This window comes from Myodes glareolus, chromosome 1 (genome assembly GCF_982192425.1).
Source record: "Myodes glareolus chromosome 1, mMyoGla1.1, whole genome shotgun sequence".
Lineage (NCBI taxonomy): Eukaryota > Metazoa > Chordata > Mammalia > Rodentia > Cricetidae > Myodes > Myodes glareolus.
The window spans coordinates 58,015,770-58,029,976 of record NC_142026.1 but is presented as its reverse complement, the minus strand read 5'-3'; the positions used below and the strand labels follow the sequence as shown (position 1 = coordinate 58,029,976).

Here is a 14,207-nt window from a genome sequence, read left to right as displayed (position 1 = left end):
GATAAATACAAAGGTTTAATTAATGAGCTCTGATGATGGAGGTTATAAAGTATGGCAGTCAGTATCTGAAGATTTACCTGGAAACAGTGTGAAAGGTTTTTCCTCCTAAATTCTCAGCCCAGGAACCAGTTAATTCCAAATTCCTCCTTGACATTAGCACTCACTCCCCTCCCTAGGGTCTCCGCTGACCAACCCAAGGGTCAGGGGCAAGGTTGTAAAATTCTTTTGTTCAGGGATAATGACTGGTGCCCCTGCTATAAAAAGTAGGTTCAAAAACCAGCCGTTTGCCACAGCCTAACAAACACCACTTCTGGCTGTGGTCTCAGCTAGCTGATAAGCTTCTGTGCCCCGCGGTGTTTTATTTTTATTTTTTTATTTTTAGGTTTGCTTCTGGTTTTCCTAGGATCTGGTTTCTGGAATAAAGTTTGCTTCTGGTTTATTAGACTTGGTGGTGTTCTCATCTTTGTGCGACCCCCCTGGACCCAACACTGGAATTAAAGGTGTGCGTCTCCCCCGCTCGGCTCTTTTTTTTTTTTTTTAAATAACTTATTTATTTTATGTGCATTGGTATTTTGCCTGCATGCATGTCTGTGTGAGGGTGGTGGATCCCCTGGAACTACTGGAGTTACAGGTTTTTTGGTTTTTTGGGGTTTTATTTATTTTTATTTTTTTTTAAGACAGGGCCTCGGGCTGGAGAGATTACTCAGTGGTTAAGAGCATTTAAGAGATTACTCAGTGGTTAAGAGCACCTCTTCCAGAGGTCCTGAGTTCAATTCCCAGCAACCACATGGTGGCTCACAACCATCTATAATGAGATCTGGTGCCTTCTTCTGGCCTGCAGGCATACAAGCAGGCACAGATATACATAATTAAAAAAAGATCTTTAAAAAAAGAAAAAGAAAGGAGACAGGGCCTCACTGTGTAGCATGGATGATCTGGAACTCACAGAATACAGCTCAATTCAGCTTCTGCCTCCCCAAGGCTGGAATTAAACATGTGTGCCACTATGCCCCGTTATTAAAAACACTTTAATATAGACACAAGATGGAGAGTTGAGAGAAAGTGCGTGGAGTGGAGCGTACAAAACGAGCAAGTCAACACTGTTCTAGGACAGCCGGGGTTAGAGTGAGACCTTGTTGTAAGCAAAAGCCAAAGCCCTGAAACTGGAGATGTGACTCAACTGTCAGAACCCTGGCTGCCCTGGACAGGGCCTGGCTTCCATTCCCTGCACTTACAGCTCACAACCATCTGTAATTCCAGTCTCAAGGAATCTACCACCCTCTTCTGGCCTCTGGAGGCACTGCATCCATGTAATGCACAGGTATTCATGCAGACTGAATATGCAAACAACATAAAACATGAAGAAAGAAAAAGAGAGAAATAAATAAGAATAACACATTTGGTCCATCTCGATAGCCCAACAGATTAAAGGATCCTGCTGCCAAACCTGAGAACTCGAGTTTGGCCTCTGGAACCTATATGGTAGAAGGAAGAATGTCTAAAAGTTGTCTTCCGACCTCTACGTCCATGTTATGGCATGCACATACTCTCCCCCACACACACACATACACACACACACACTAAGCAAATGTTTAAGAGTTTTAAGTCTGGGGCTGGAGAGATGACTCAGAGGTTAAGAGCACTGACTGCTCTTCCAGAGGTCCTGAGTTCAATTCCCAGTAACCACATGGTGGCTCACAACCATCTGTAACGAGATCTGGTGCCCTCTTCTGGCCTGCAGGGACACATGGAGGCTGAACACTGTGTACAAAATAAATAAATAAGTTAAAAAAAAAAGAGTTTTAAATCCCGTGCTTCAGCTAGAAGTAGTGGTACCCACCTATAATCCTAGCACTTGGCACTGAGGGAGGAGAATCTGATGTTCCAGGTGACCTGGATGAAAAAGGGGGGCTCTTTCTCCAAACAACTAAATGGGGGAGGGGGGGGAAATTACAGCAAACTACTGAGAAACACATGTTAATTTCCAACACCAGTGAAAGAGGCCAGGGAGCTGTATCTAGCAGAACCTATGATCCCATTCAGACAAAACTCACCAGCAAGCAAAACCAAGCTATTCATAGGGAAAGCAGATTAGTGGGTGCCTGAGGCTGAGCCTGGAGGCAGAGTGGGAGGGGGAGCACGGGAAGTGGAAATGGGGGCAGTGTCTGCCTGGATCCAGAATGTGCACTTTACTTGGGGCCTTCCACTGTGTGTAAATCAGGTCTTCATAATAGTTTTGGTTTTCTTTCCTTTTTTAAAATTGCCTGACTTATGCTGGGCAGTGGTGGTGCATACCTTTAATCCCAGCACTCCAGAGGCAGAGGCAGGTGAATATCTGTGAGTTTGAAGCCAGCCTGGTCTACAAGAGCTAGTTCCAGGACAGACTCCAAAGCTACAGAGAAACCCTGTCTCGAAAAACCAAAACCAAACAAACAAACAAACAAACCCGAAACAAAAATGCCTGACTTGTTTTAAAAAGACAAAGTCTCACCATGTAGTTCTGGCTGGCCTTGACTGGTCATTATATAGACCAGACTAATTTTGAATGAATCTCATGGCCTCTGCCTCCCAAATGCTGGGATTACAAATATGAATTTTTTTCTTTTGGATCTCAAGGACAAATTTATTAGATTTTCAAATTTTTATTTATTTATATGTGTGTGGATGTTGGCCTGTAGATATGTCTGTGCACCATGTGTGTTCCTGGTGCCCTGGGAGGCCAGAACAGGTTGTTGGGTCCCCTGCGACTGGAGTTACAGATAGTTGTGAAACTGAAACACCACCGTGAAGGTGCTGGGACTCAAAAGAGTCCTTTGGAAGAGCACTGAGTATTCTTACAAGCTGAGCCATTCCTCCACCCAGGTTCTGAGAGTAAAACAGCAGGACTGGCAAGTTGTAACCCCCAGCAGTTGCTGCCAGAAGCAGGGAGATATAGACGAAGAAGTGACCCATGTCTTTTTGAATTAGGGTCCAAGAAAGCAAGCATATTCAGTAATGGAGGTTGCCAAAGCAGCCACGTGGTGGAAGGCAAGGGGTTTTGGAGAGTGAAGGGTCCGAGACTAAGAATATAAAATGTAGATTCCAAAAATAAGAATGTAGAAATAAAAAAATATATGAAGTTATAAGTCTAGGAGAATGAGAACAGTCAGCAGCTTTCTTAGCAGCTTGAGGATTAACTCTTAACAGCAGTTATTTCGCTTTACAACCCACAGCTCTGTTTACAAGGCCAAAGCATCTCTCTGCACATTGAGAGCTAACCTACAGATATGAGCTGAGTCAACCTTTAGGAAATAGATATATGACCTCTGGGTTACGCATTATCCCTGCTATGTGAAACTGGCAGCATCAAAGGGGAGAGCACAGGGCTTCAGTAAACACCTCCTGGAAGTACTAATACAATAATAAGTACAAACACTAGTTTAACTAAAAGACTCTGTTAATAGAGATTGTAAAGTAAGATGATCTGTATCTGAGTTTTACCTCAAGATTGTAAAAATTCCTTTGTTCAGACCTAATGCTTGGTGCCCCTACTATAAAAAAGGTGGGTTCAGAAACTGGCCACAGCCTTACAGAATCCATCTCTGGCTGTGGTCTCAGCTAGCTGATAAGCCTTTTGTGCCCCATGGAGATTTATTTTATTTTATTTTATTTCCTGGATTCTGGTTTCTGGAATAAAGTTTACTTCTGGTTTATTAGACTTTGGTGGTCTGTCCCCATCTTTGCGTGACCCCCTGGACCCAACAGAGAGCATGAGAAAGCTCGGAGCTGGAGCATCAGTGAAACCATGCTTAGGCTTTTGGCCAGTATCTGGATGAAAAAAGAAATGGAGGAAGAGGGAGATAGAAAAGTGTTTGAGTTATAGCAGTTACAGTGTAAGAAAGTGGGCTGGAGATGCTCATGGGTTAAAAGCATTGGCTGCTCTTACAGAGGACTCTGGTGTGATCCCCAGCACCTAGCAGCTCATAACTGTTTGTATCTCTGTTTCCAGGGGATTCAGTCCCTTCATCTGACCCCTGCAGGCACTGCACTCGTGTGACACACAGACATCCATGCAGGCAAGACATGTATACATATAATATACATATAAAATACTGAAAAAACAAAACAAAAACCAGGCAGGTTTAACAGGGCTGCATGAGAAGATTTCTGTAGGCAGCTGCCTTGAAATGTATTTACCATTTTTTCTTTTTCTTTCTTTTTTTTTTTTTTTTGATTTTTTGTTTTTCGAGACCAGATTTCTCTGTAGCTTTGTAGCTCTTGTAGATAAGGCTGGCCCTGAACGCACAGAGATTTGCCTGCCTCTTTCTTTCTTTCTTTCTTTCTTTCTTTCTTTCTTTCTCTCTTTCTTTTTTGTTTTTCAAGACAGGGTTTCTCTGTGAAAGAGTTCTGGCTGCCCTGGAACTCACTCTGTAGAGCAGGCTGGTCTTGAACTCAGAGCTCCACCTATCTTTGCTTTCTCAAATGCTGGGATTAAAGGCATGTACCACCACTGCCAGGCTATCAGGCCTAGGACTGAAGCATGATTAATTAAAAACTCAGAGAGAGAAATTGGGGTTCAACTTGAAGGTCAGAAAAGCAAAACAGAGCCGGGCGGTGGTGGTGCATGCCTTTAATCCCAGCACTCGGGAGGCAGAGGCAGGCGGATCTCTGTGAGTTCGAGGCCAACCTGGTCTACAAGAGCTAGTTCCAGGCCAGGCTCCAAGGCTACAGAGAAACCCTGTCTCAAAAACAAAACAAAAAGAAAGAAAGAAAGAAAGAAAGAAAGAAAGAAAGAAAGAAAGAAAAGCAAAACAGCCATAGCATTGGTGGCTCATGCCTTTAATCCCAGCTCTTGAGAGGCAGAGGCAGGCAAATCTCTGTGAGTTTGAGGTTTGAGGTTCATGGTCTACAAAAACTAGTTTCAGGACAGCTAGGACTTACACAGAGGAACCCTGTTTTGAAAAAACAAAAACAAAAAACAGAAAAGCAAAATAACCAACTACTGACTCTTACCTCTACCTCAGTCTAATGGCAATCCTGCCCAAGAATCTCAGGATGAGACTGACATTGAGAGCTGTCTCCTCCAGTTTTATAATCCTCTCTAGGGCTGGGATTAAAGACGTGCACCACCTGGTTTCTAAGGAGCTAGTGTGGCTATGGGGATTAAAGGTGTGTGTCACCACCACTGCCCAGTCTGTAAGGCTGACCAGTGGGGCTGTTTTACTCTCTGATCTTCAGGCAAACTTTGTTTATTAAATTACAAATGAGATATCACTACATAGGACAGTTCTAAAGTTGGATGTAGCAGTGCACATACATAGTCCCAGAACTGGGGAGGTGGAAGCAGGAAGATCAGGGGTTCAAAGCCGCCTTTTCCTTAGTTACACTGTGAATTCCAGCCAGCCAAAAGAGACTGAAGGACAGTTGGAGGTAAGGGCTGGGCTGGCAGAAGAACCAATGGACTAGGACAAGGTATTTTACTGTCATCTGCTGTCAAATGTTGACAAATACGAATCTACAATGTCCAGGACAAATGCTGTCTTTGTAGATGTCAAACCCACACATGGTGGCCCTGCCCACCTCATGGAATTATCGTGGAGAGTACATCACCCAACATATTCAATGCATTTTGATTAGATCAGCACCTGGCATAGAGTAAGCACTGGTTAAATGCGGATGTAATCACTATAATTACCATCTGTGTCTGAAATACATTTATCTTCCAAAGTGGGTCAGAAATATGACAGCCAGAACATCTGCCACACTGTTTTCCTGTGAACACGTTCAGGCATGTGTCAGTGTATACACACAGCGCCCAGTGGTTTCTCCCTAATTTTCCAGCTTTGGGAAACCAAGGGGGTGGGTCACTCAAGTGTGGACAGTGCCATGTTTTGCTTTGTTTAGACTAAAACAAAGCCCTGACTGACCTGGAACACTGTCTGAAAATCAGACTGATTTTGTGTGTGTGTGTGTTTAGTTTTTATTACATTTAAGTGGGAGTTTATGTGTACATGTACTACAGTGCATGTGTGGAGGTCAGAGGACCTCTTGCATGAGTTTTCTCTTTTTAATCATATGAGTCCTAGGATCAAACTTGGGTCCTCAGACTTAGGCATTCCACCAACTTGTTTCTTTCCAAGGCAAGGTCACATGTAGCCCAGAAACTCATACTGTATTGGAGGATTGGCGAGGAAGAATCTGTACCCCTCCCAATCCTTCTTTCTCCACCTTCCAAGTGCTAGTATTACAACTGTACATGACCCCACCTTGTCGTCAGTGTTGACAACCCTGCTCTCCAACTGTTTCCAAGTCCCTAACACGGGGAGTCCCTATACCCTGTGCTGCCAGAGAGACAGAGGCAACTGTGTGAAAGCCACAGGCCTGTGAGAGAACCCCCTTGACTCAGGCGAATTCTAGGGGTGAATACTATGGAGAAACTAAAACCTGGCTTTCCTCAGATAGGACTAGTAGCTGGAGAATTCTGTGGGGTAGAGATTTAGGGTAGAGTGTTTAGGGGAGCATTGTAATTTGGAGGCCCGAAAGATGGCTCGTGAGGTAAAAGCACCTACTGCTTTTACAGAGGACCTGAGTTTCGTTCCTGGTGCCCAAGTTGGGTGGCTCACAGACATCCTAAAAACTACATTTCCAGGGAGATTGGAAGCCTCTCTCAGGAACCTGAACTCATAAAATTAAATTAGGCCGGGCAGTGGTTTAATCCCAGCACTTGGGAGGCAGAGGCAAGTGGTTCTCTGTGAGTTCGAGGCCAGCCTGGTCTACAGAGCGAGTTTCAGGACAGTCTCCAACAAACCCTGTCTCGAAAAACCAAACTAACCAACCAAACAAATAAAAGTATTAAATCTTAAAACAGGCCGTTCTGGGGGATTTCGGATAAAGATCGTTTAGGATAACTGCTCTGAAGACGAGTCTAGGTGAGGGCCATCCTGGGAGGAATAATTTCCCAGGAGCAGTTCCCGAGGAGAGGAGCTGCCAAAGAGGTGGTAATTCCGGCGAAGGCGGGTGTAGAACCGCACGCTAGGATGAATCCTGTGTAAGACTTGCAGGAGGGAGTTCTGGAGAGCTTTGAAAGGGGCCTTTAAGGGTGTGCCTCTGAGAAAGGGGGTCAGGTTTGCTAGGAAGAGGAGACTCCGATAGGAAGGCAAGTTTAGTGAAAGGTAGATTCGCGGAGGAAGACCCGAGGGGACAAAAATTCTAGGGAAGAGGGGTTCTGGGGAGCAAGATGCTGGAAACTTGACTTAGTGCAGTGGAGTCAGGAAAATCCGGATGGGGATTCTGGAGGGGGGGGTCCAGGTGGGAGGAAGACGGCCGGGGAGGGGGCTGAGAATAAGCCTGGAGGAGGGCCGAAGGACAAAATCTTGAAGCAGGACTGTCTACGAATTGGCCAAAACGACCACGCCCGCGGAAAAACAATGGAAAGGCAACCTGCTGCACTCCTCTGGAGGTGCGGACCAAGTACCCGCCCAAGCCCTCTCCGCTCCGTCCCTTCCGCCCTCCAAGACAGCCCCACCCCTCGCGAGGGCGTCGTCCCGGGCTGAGTTTCAACGTCGACCGCAAAGCTCTCTTCTGTCGTGAAGCAGCGCTCAAAGCGCCTGCGCAGACCCTGAAAATCGGCCGAAGCGGCCCCGACCTTTCCTTTTCCGGTGGCGGCGCCGCACGGTGAGGACCTCGTGTTCATACTCGCAGCTATGCCGGCCAAGGGGCCACTACAGTCTGTGCAAGTCTTCGGACGCAAGGTGTGCCAGGGGCGGGATGAAAGGAGCCGGGGGAGGCTGGGGCTGGGAGACATCGGTGATCTGGGGTCCATCCTGAGAGCCAGGGCCCCGATCTCACGCGGCCCCTTCGTCTCTCTCGCCTTCTACAGAAGACAGCCACAGCCGTGGCGCACTGCAAACGGGGAAATGGGCTCATCAAGGTGAACGGACGTCCCCTGGAGATGATCGAGCCGCGCACGCTACAGTACAAGGTGTTGGGGTCGGGCGCGGGCATCTGGGAGGCGGAGAGACGGAAGCAAAGGCCCCGGATTTATTAGAAGTTGAGATGTGGAAAGGAAAATGACTTACCTAGTGGTCTGTGCTTGGGCTGGGGAAACGTGATTTTCTAACTGGGATAAAACGCAGGACGATGAAGAGTAAAGAGTACAATCTGCTGTGCATGGAAATGGAAGCTCACTCGGCTGCGAGGAGCGAGTGGCCCGGGGAATAGCAGTGTATATAGTACCCGATTGTCGGTTTCTCTAGTAGAAATGTCAACTTCCAGGTTCATGTGTGTAATTCTAGTTCTCAGGGGAACAGTGCCACGAGTTAGAGTCGATCCTAGCAAAGTGCGGTTTAGGTCGGCATGGGCTATAGGGTGAAAACCTGGGAAGGAAAAGAAAACTCAGCGTGGTCCTCTAGAATCCAAGACTGGCAGCACTTGTATGGGTTTTTGTTTAACTGGTGGACAAAAATTTAGAGACAGGTGCAAAAATAAATCCTCTTTTGCAACCCAGAACTCATTGTTGTATGAGTTTTGGTACATGTAAGAAGGAACACCGCTCCAGACAGTTCACAGTGATGGTGGCATTCCTGATAATGCCATTAGAAACCTCATGGTGGCGAATCGTGCCTTTAATTTTATTATTCCACACTTAGACAGTCCTGTTAATCAGGACAGCCAGGGCCACACTAAGAAATGCTATCTTGAAAAGAGAAAACTTTAGGTGAGAGGGACACTAGGTACTCTTCAGAGTGTGGTAGCTGAGTAAATATGATCTGATCCACTTTGAGTTAAGAGAGACGTGGGGTTTAGATCGCCAGTGCCTGTTTGTCTGTATAACGGTCCTGGCTGTCCTGAAACTCAGTTTGTAGACCAGGATGGCTTCACGCAGAACCACCTTTCTCTGTCTCCCAAGTGTTGGGATTCTACCACCACCTGTTGTGAAGATATTTTTTGTCTTAAATTTCATTCCTCTCAAAGGGAAAGAATGTATTGCTTTGCAGAATGGAAAATACCTGATTTCCTTTAGGTACTGTGTGACAGGATTTGATTATTGACTGTCAGTTTATTTGAAGGATTTTTATGTATGCTGCATTGTGCATTGGGGAAACAGCAGTGGCCGAGATGGCTCTGGGCCCGGTCACCATGGAGCTGCTGGATGGACTAGTCCTAAGTGCTGGACATAACTTGATCCAAAATAGTTGGGATTGGGATGTGAGCTAAAGCGGTAAGGAAGGGTCAGGAGAGGAGAGAAGGGCAGGCTGCTCAGGACGGAGCTCCCACTATCAGCAGATTGCCTTGGTGATGTCATCCCTAACAGTATTCTGAGACCATGGCTTTGCTTCCTATTCAGGGTATGTCATATCTGCCTGTCATTCCATAATTCCAGCCTCAGGGTATTTGGGGACCTCTTCCATTCTCCATGGGCATGGGAATCTGAAGGGTACCGGGATTTCAGAATAGGTTGCCTGTGGCTTTTTGCCCCTGCAACAAGAATCTTTCCGCTTAGCTGCTTTGAATCTTCCTTTGATGTGGTGGTGTCAGGGTCCACACCAGAGAAGCAGAACTTCTAAGGTGGGTGACTAAGCTGTCCACGGTCGGACCTAGACATGTTCATCTTCCATTCCTCTAGTTACTGGAGCCTGTTCTGCTGCTGGGCAAGGAGCGATTTGCTGGTGTGGATATCCGGGTCCGTGTGAAGGGTGGTGGTCATGTGGCCCAAATTTATGGTGAGTCTCAGGATCGGGGCCCGTGGCTGTGACAACAGCTGGAGCAAGACTGGATCTTCACGGAACTTTTCCATTGTGTTTTGCAGCCATCCGACAGTCTATCTCCAAAGCCCTGGTGGCCTATTACCAAAAGTGTGAGTGAGCGATAGTTCTTCCTAGAGGGAGGGTGGATGTGTGGGGACCAAGTTGAAGACTTTGGTTATTTGAATCTTGTCCCTTCATCTCCAGATGTGGATGAGGCCTCTAAGAAGGAGATCAAAGATATCCTCATCCAGTATGATCGGACCCTGCTTGTAGCTGATCCTCGGCGCTGTGAATCCAAAAAGTTCGGAGGTCCTGGTGCCCGTGCTCGATACCAGAAATCCTACCGATAAGCCCAACTCAAGGATCAGGGTTTACCTTTGTAATAAACATCCTAGGGTTTTAATGTTTCTTTTTGTGTGTTATGGTCTTTTTTTAAGACATGGTGTCTATATTATAGCTCTAACTGTCCTGGAACTCATTGTGTAGACCAGACGGGCCTCAAACTCAAAGTGTGTGCCTGCCCTGCCTTCCCAGTGCTGGGATTATAGGTGTGTGCCATCACATCCAGCCACTTTGAAAAGCATCTTCTCTGGTCCATGTGTGGTTTGTGGAGGTGGCAGGAAGAAGGACTTGGCTTAGTTTGTTGAGCAGTGCATTATGGGCAGAGCCCAGGGGATACAGCTTAGCCTGTACATAGTTTTTATGGATGTATGTGAGTGCCTGTAGACACTCTCGATTTGTTCAGTTACTGCCTACCTTATTTTTATTTAAAAATTCTAAGTTATTTACGTGTGTGTGCAGTATATGCCCGGTTTCTGCAGAGGCCAGCAGAGAGTTGGTTGCATCCCCTGGACAAACCGGTGTGAGCCACCATTTAGATGCCTGAATCCAAGTCCTTTAGGAGAGTAACCAGTGCACTTAACTTCCAGCCATCTCTCTGGCCCCAAACTCAAGAGATCTGCCTGTCTATGCTAAGTGCTAGGATTGAAGGTGTATGCCATAAGTGTGGTTAGAAACCACATGGTTGTTAGCTGACAAGTGGGTGGCAGGAACTGCATCTGGTCCTCTCAAGTACTCAGTCACCCCTCCGAGCTCTGCCTCGAGCCCCTCAACTTTTTCTGGTTTTTCGAGACAGCCTTGGAGCCTGTCCCAGAACTAGCTCTTGTAGACCAGGTTGGCCTCAAACTCTCAGAGATCCGCCTGCCTCTGCCTCCCGAGTGCTGGGATTAAAGGCGTGCACCACCATCATCTGGCTTTTTTAAGGTTTATTATGTATACAGTGTTCTGTCTGCATGTATGCTTGCACACCAGATCTCATCGTAGATGGTTGTGAGTCACCACGTGTTTGCTGGGAATTGAACCCAGGTCCTCGAAAGAACATCCAGTGCTCTTCTGAGCCATCTCCAACCCCGACTTTGCTTTTTTTTTTTTTTTTTAACCCAGTTTTGGGGTTGAACCCTGGTCCTCGTGCTTCGAAAGTTTTGACAATCAAGCTTTCTTCCTACTCCCATTTTGGTTTAGAAGAGTCTGGCTGTCTTATGCTAGAACTTGGGAGTGTACAGCTGGTTGATATTTTTTGAGACAGGGTTTCTCTGTAGCTTTGGAGCCTATCCTGGAACTAGCTCCTGCAGACCAGGTTAGCCTCCAACTCACAGGCCTGGCATTATCCTGTGTCTGTTATCTGCCTGATTTGTGTGCAAGGCAGCAAGCCCAGGGCTCTGCACCAGGTGCCATGTCTCCACCCTTTTGCACTTGGCTGAGCTGTCACACTCCAGCTTTGGCTCATCCTGAACTCCCAGGGCTCTGGAATCCTCTTAGCCTCCTGAGTGCTGGGACTAGGGTTGTGAAGCGCCACACCAGCACCACTATTTAAGTGCCAGGAAAAAACAGAGGAAATGTGAAAGAAAGGCCTATGGTCTTTGTTACAAAGAAAGCAAATCCAGACTGCCTGGGTGATGGGAGAAGTAAGGGCCATGCTGGGCTGAGGAAGCTTTCAATGTCAGCTGAAATGGGTACCAATGATACCCTGGAAGGGTCACCCAGGTTTAAGGAGCCTCCCATCTCTACACAGTAGGCCAGGCAAACTCAATGCATCTGCTCTTTCATGTCGGTAGGGAGAGGGCATGGAGCTGATCTGTAGGCTCAAACACTTGTCTCTGGTAACATCCTATCTGCTGTGGCTTTGGGTATATGCCTGTTCCCAAAAAGGCAGGAAAATCAAAAGGTCAAGGTCATCCTTGGCTGTGGAGGTGAGTGAGTTCAGCCTAACTTAAGACAATTTCAAAAATACTACAGGGGCAGTTAAGAGCATTGGCACCCACAGGGCAGTTCACAACTGTAACTCCAGTACCAAAGGATGTGACATCCTCATGCAAGCAGGCAAAATACCAATTAATGCACATTAAAAAACAAACAAACAAAAAAAACGAGCCAGGACTTGGGAGCTCTTCGGTGTTAGTCCTGTGTGTTCTTTATTTGCAGAGAAGGGAAGAATGCTAGGAAGTGGCTTACCAAAGAGCCCACTGTGGAAATGATACTACTAGGTCAGAAAGGCCCAGCCCCTTCATAGCATGCTACAAGGCTCTAAATTACACCCTGTCTGTGCCCTGCAGACCCAGGACAGTGGTTGTAGAAGCCCAATTGGGTCTTGTTCAGACACCTCTGATATGTGACCTGGGGACCTTGGCAACCAGAACCTACTTTCTAACAAAACGTTAGCTGCAAGAGTTAGCCTAGAGAAGCAGTTGAGTGGCCAGTGAGCTGCACTGGTGAGAGGCTGCCCTGCATATCAACACAGCCTGGAGATCACTGCTGAAGACCACACATAGCCACCGAGAACTGCTCACATAAAGTTCTTTGTTGAGACAAGGTTTCACGTAGTCTTGGCTGACCTAGAACTTGCTATGTACAACCTCAGATTCTCAGAGATCTGCCTGCCTCTAGAGTGCTGGGATCAGAGGTGTGTACCACACCAGACCCAGGAGATAGGACATTTCCATAGGCAAGAACAGCTCCACTGGGGGCAGCCCTGACATCAGGCACAGAGAAGTGGAGTGAGGCCATTGAGTACTGCTAGGTTCAGCATCGCCTCACATGCTCAGGCTGGTGATGAGGGTGTTCCTGAGAAAATGTCTCCAGTGATAAAGGTTCTGCAGCAGGGAGCTGAAGATAATGGGAACTGGAGGGCAGCAGGCTCTTTTTCCTTTTTGAGACAGGGTCCCTGTGTAGCCCTGGCTGTCCTGGAACTCGCTATGTAGACTACTGGCTATAAACTCAGAGATCCACCTGCCTCGGCCCATGAGTGGTGGATTAAAGGCAAGCGACACCACTATCCGGCTCAAAGTCCACGTCCTGATTTGATTTATTCTTTTCTGTTTTTTTTTTTCTTTCTCCACTCTTTTAAGAAAGGGCTTTTGATGTGTTGCCAAAGCTGACCTCAAGGGTCCTCCTGCCTCAGCCTCTGGAGCAGCTGGGACTCCAGGCACTGTCCACATAACCACTGTCATTCATCCCCTTTTTGAGTCAGACTGTAGCTGTAAGCAGGCTGACCGGTGGGCAAGAATCCTGAAGCCCTTGTAATCTGGGGCTGCGATGCCTAGATAGGAGTTGGGGGTAGGGATGCAGCTCATTAAGAGGAGGAGCAGCTAAGTTAGCTTGGGATCTATGGTTTTCCGAGAGGAACTAGAGACCCCTTCACTGAGGCTCATGGCTCCTCCCAAAGGCACAGCTGAAACACATCTGGAGAGGGAAATGCTTTTCCTTGCGCCAGGCTCTGGAGCAGACAGCCCTTTCTCCCTCCCTACCTCCTTGAATACCGGGAATTCCGGCGCCACTGGGAGCCTGGGCCAGGCTGGGAACTTTCCTACAGCTGGCGGTGGCTGGGAATGTGCAACTCTGCAGAGGCGGGGAGGGCCAGCCTCAGCCACTGTGAATGTGTGTGTGTGAAGGGAACACAGGACTCCGCTCCTAGGAGCCCCCAGTACACAGCCCAGGCCTGTGGGCACAGTGGCATTCAGGAAGCAAACAGCTCCTTTTATTGAGTCTGGTTTTGGGCTGGTTGACTCACAATCACCTCTTGTAACCCTGGTGGCTCTTGGAACTAGACAGGCAGCTCAGACTGTGAGGATCTGTCCCTAGCAGTGAGACTAGGGAGGTCACTTCTCTGTGTCCGTCTCCTTTTCCTATTTTTGGACCGAGAGAGGGTCTCACTCTGTTAGACCAGCCTGGTTCCTCATCTCTATAATGATTAAAAACAAGAAACTGGAGAGTTGTCTGAGCTTAAACGTGTACACTGTTCTTGTGAATGGCCCAAGTTCCTAGCATCTATGCTTGGTGCATAACTACCCCCCTGTAACTCCAGCTTCAGAGGACTCTGATGCCCTTTTCTGGACTCCAAAGACACTTGTACTCATGCGCACACACAAAATTCAAGCAAACCCACCAACAAACAAGGGCTGGGGATAGATGGGTGCAGTGGTGGAG

At 47.3% G+C, this 14,207-nt stretch overlaps 1 protein-coding gene and 1 non-coding gene across 2 annotated transcripts; both read left to right on the top strand.

Moving 5' to 3' along the window:
- Positions 1-7,571: 7,571 nt before the first annotated feature.
- Positions 7,572-10,132, top strand: Rps16 (ribosomal protein S16). Its single transcript, XM_048440144.1, has 5 exons — positions 7,572-7,730; positions 7,859-7,960; positions 9,605-9,701; positions 9,788-9,835; positions 9,930-10,132. Exons 1-5 carry the CDS (start codon positions 7,683-7,685, stop codon positions 10,073-10,075), a joined length of 441 nt encoding a protein of 146 aa, XP_048296101.1. The 5' UTR covers positions 7,572-7,682; the 3' UTR covers positions 10,076-10,132.
- LOC125405220 (small nucleolar RNA SNORA40) lies at positions 8,405-8,529 on the top strand. The gene has a single exon (XR_007233506.1). It is a non-coding gene; the product is annotated as a small nucleolar RNA SNORA40 (small nucleolar RNA).
- Positions 10,133-14,207: the final 4,075 nt, after the last annotated feature.

Bases quoted from the DNA above. Each gene is read 5' to 3' on its own strand.
- Rps16 (XM_048440144.1), top strand. From the start codon at position 7,683: ATGCCGGCCAAGGGGCCACTACAGTCTGTGCAAGTCTTCGGACGCAAG. The intron at 7,731-7,858 runs GTGTGCCAGGGG...CGCCTTCTACAG, and splicing joins TGCAAGTCTTCGGACGCAAG to AAGACAGCCACAGCCGTGGC. The intron at 7,961-9,604 runs GTGTTGGGGTCG...CCATTCCTCTAG, and splicing joins CGCGCACGCTACAGTACAAG to TTACTGGAGCCTGTTCTGCT.